Below are 3,589 nucleotides of genomic sequence, written 5' to 3' on the forward strand. Positions count from 1 at the left end.
GGAGAGGAGAGGAGAGGAGAGGAGAGGAGAGGAGAGGAGAGGAGAGGAGAGGAGAGGCAAATCTTGGAAACTAACAGCAGAACCACTCCTGCATTTCACCTGCACGGGCTAGCCCAGCACACATCTCTATCGCTGTTCTCCTGCGCTGGGTGACTGTTCTGCATGAATGCCGCTCTCTGGTCCCTGCTGTTGTTCTAATGATATCTGGGTGATTTTGTCCATATGGAATGGACTTGTACTGTCAGGGTTAATTACTGCAAGGATGTTCACCAGTTAATGAAGAGATAACAGCTTCTCTTAGTCTAAGACTAATGACCCTATTTTGTATTCAGCCTGCAGAAGAAAGTTGTACTTGCAATGGCAGTGCATTCACGCAGATTTTGTTACTAACAATTACATCAGGTCTAACAGCAGCAGTGGCCAAAAGTCCGTCCAAGAAGCTAGGACATGTAAATGTGAAATATACCCATACAGATAAATGTATTTAAAGGTTTTTTTTCTGTATTGTCTGGAAATCTGTTATCCTGATGTGAAGGCCTGAAAAATCCACAGCCCTGAAAGCCCATTCTGGTTTATCCTGATTTGAATAAATGACAACTGTCCTCTCCAAATTATGCAACATTTTTTCAATGTATATGGCAAAAGCATTGACAGACCTTTCTCCTCAACCTCTTTTATCTTATACTGTAACTTCATGTGATACTAAATACCCCGGCTGGAGGATCAAGACGTTACATGCACTATTATTCGACATGTACCAGATACCTCACTGTTTGAAAAGAGCTGTCTGACTGCTGAGATAATCAAAGGGGGCTAGGAAGGGAGAATTCAACAAGAACAGAGATAAGGCACATCATGTCAGGTGTGTGCCATTTCTGCCCATGCTCACACTTCTAAAAGCAAGGTAGGTTACTCCTCCCTCACATCGTGTTTAACATGCAACACGAGAAGGACACCTGGAGGATTTCCACACCACAGCCGATCGACAAAGGCTTGTTGCCCAACCTAATTTGTATCATGCCAGGTTCCTAAGAAACTGGCGAGAGCATCTCCAAAGGTGTTCTGACATAAATCACTCATCCACCACTTATGAAGCAGATCCCTTTTTGCCTTCATTCAGGTGAGCATGGTTTGCCTGTCCCAAGAGGGACAAGGATCAAGGAGGATCCCGCACTTCTCACACTGCTAGCTTTTGGGAAGAGGACTTAACTTTTGAGGAGGATTATGAGTGAGAGGGCTTTCAGCAGATTTATAAGTAATGTCCAGACAGACGAAGATGGGCCTTGACAGCCAAAGAGAAGGGTTAACAGAGAATTTCTGAAAAATCACAGAGTGGTGCTGAAGACTGATAGAATTCATCTTTTACTGTTCTTTTCTCTGCAACTTTTCAGGTTCTTTGGAAGAAAGAAGCCTTTTGGAGTCACTTGGATCAGAGTGACAGGGAAAAAAAGGTCAAATTAAACTACTGGTACGAAGGGTCCAGGATACAAATGAGAGTGATGAGACACGTAAATAAATACATACAGAACTTGAACTACACGGAGTCAGGGCTCACATGAACATTGCAATAGCAGATTTCATAGTTCCTAGAACAGGCTGCTCTTTTTCAAAAAAATCACGTTCTCCACAGCCACTGCTGTAGATCAAGGAAGAAAAACTACCTCCTAAAGCCCCAAGCAGGTGGTTCTAATCAGGAGGCCGAAGACCAAAATAAGGAATTGAAATAAAGGAGATGTGGTGACGAGAAAATATCACTACATTTTCTTTTGGCTTTAAGCTTGGAACAACCTGTCTAAACTCTAACCTGTCTCACCACACAGACTGAATACAAAACAGCTGGTCTGCTGGGAGGTGAGGGACACACATGTCCTTCCCCTAGGAGAAATGAGTGAGACCTCCTGAGTGCCTGATGAGGGAGACAGCACTTCTCACTGAAGTATAAAATTACTAATGAGTTTTGTAAAGATTACGTGAGGAAAAAAGGTTTTTTGGCACTACTAGCATATAAATATTTAAAATACCTGGGCACAGAAAGCTCTCCTTGATCTGGTTTGTTGGGGTTGCATCTCATCGTCACAACAGTTGCTCGGCCATTTTCACAGGAGGTTGTCACTGTTGACGACCTAATGTCAAACAAGAGGAGGAACGTAATGCTTTTCCACTATGATAAATATATGTTGCTCTTTCATCAGTCTGTGAAACTAAAAAAATACCCTTTACCACAGCACGTCCACCTTTGTCAGATGGAGAGAAAAAAAGAAAAAAAAGGAGCAACAGAAACAGGGTAGATTTCACCGCTTCATTTAAATCTGAAAATTCTCTGAGAGGCCACTCAGGGGACTGCCCTGTTTTTCTAGCTAGTCTGAATGCTGCTGAGTCAAGGAATAAATCTGTCCACAAAACAGACTAGAAAAATTGAAAAGAACGATCGCAGGTGCTGTGGTTGGTGTGCTACTCCGCTAGAGAGTTTATCATGGCTTTCTCCTTGGCTAGTAATCTGAAAACCACACAGTCCTGAAACAGCACAAGGCAAAGGAGATTCAAAAAATGGACATTAGTCCAACGTGATAGATATCATAAGCCACTAAGTTCATAAAATACTCAAAGTGAGGTCGTTGGTGTGGGGTTCAGTTTGCAGAATCAGACATGTAATTTAAGTATTCACAAATGCATAATGTGTTGATGTTCAAAGCACCATAGCCAGTTAAGATTTATCACTAAAGCCACCCCAATCCAGAGAGCTAATCAGTAGAACAAATATAGGCACGTGCCTCAAGATAAGCTGAATAGCCCCATGACCTCCAGAGACCAAGCTTAGAAACCCAATTCACATGAAGACACCAGCATGTAGACATCTTAATTGAGGTGATCTTTGAGCTAATTCTTACTCAAGATGAGTTATTCTTTTTATTGAGGAGAGAATAGGAAAAGCACACTAGTAATTGTGCACGTTGAAACAATTACTTTTAACCTCGTTTAGTTCATTTTTGTAACCTTGAATTGAATACATATGAATGTAAAAGAAAATATCAAAGACATGTATGAGAAATTATGGACAGAATATGACACTGGAAGTGGCACTTGGATAAATCAAAGCTCTGGTATCACTCTCTACAGATCAAGTGCAATTTAGATTTGGGTAAACAGTGTTTGCTGATTTCATAAGATGTCCTTCAACATGCCAGATACTGATCTAAGTGACAAAGATTAAAGGTGGATTAAAGATCTCCCCTCACAGTTTTAGTTTCCTTTAAACAAGTGAAGAAATGTGATGTACTAATAACCAGTATTTTTTACCTACTTGTAAAAGAAATGCACATCAGGTAGTTTGCTTGGAGAGGGAGGAAATATATCTGTCTGGATGCTGATATTTTCCAGTGTTGTTTCAACAGTAGCTCCTAAATTTTGCAAAGAGGGAAAAATAAATTTAAAAAAAGGAACAAGCTAAGAATGGATTTCCGGGGAGTTCACGCACAACATTTTTTCAGTCTGAAAGGTATGAGTCTTACTTAATAGCATTTCATGACATTACTATACATTATACACAGTTCCGTTCTAACTAAACTTTGCAGATTTGTATGTTCCCTAC

The 3,589-nt window shown here is 40.7% G+C and overlaps 1 protein-coding gene across 1 annotated transcript in view; it reads right to left on the reverse strand.

The window, feature by feature from the left end:
- KIAA1324L (KIAA1324-like ortholog) overlaps nucleotides 1-3,589 on the reverse strand; it is a gene marked incomplete at its 5' end in the record, with an annotated part of 28,918 nt that overhangs the window by 5,552 nt on the left and 19,777 nt on the right. Inside the window, 2 exons of the mRNA XM_009879329.1 lie at nucleotides 2,022-2,123; nucleotides 3,302-3,398. Coding sequence (XP_009877631.1) covers nucleotides 2,022-2,123; nucleotides 3,302-3,398 — 199 coding nt within the window. The remainder of the gene's footprint in view (nucleotides 1-2,021; nucleotides 2,124-3,301; nucleotides 3,399-3,589) is intronic.

This window comes from Apaloderma vittatum, unplaced genomic scaffold (genome assembly GCF_000703405.1).
Source record: "Apaloderma vittatum isolate BGI_N311 unplaced genomic scaffold, ASM70340v1 scaffold10602, whole genome shotgun sequence".
Classification (NCBI taxonomy): domain Eukaryota; kingdom Metazoa; phylum Chordata; class Aves; order Trogoniformes; family Trogonidae; genus Apaloderma; species Apaloderma vittatum.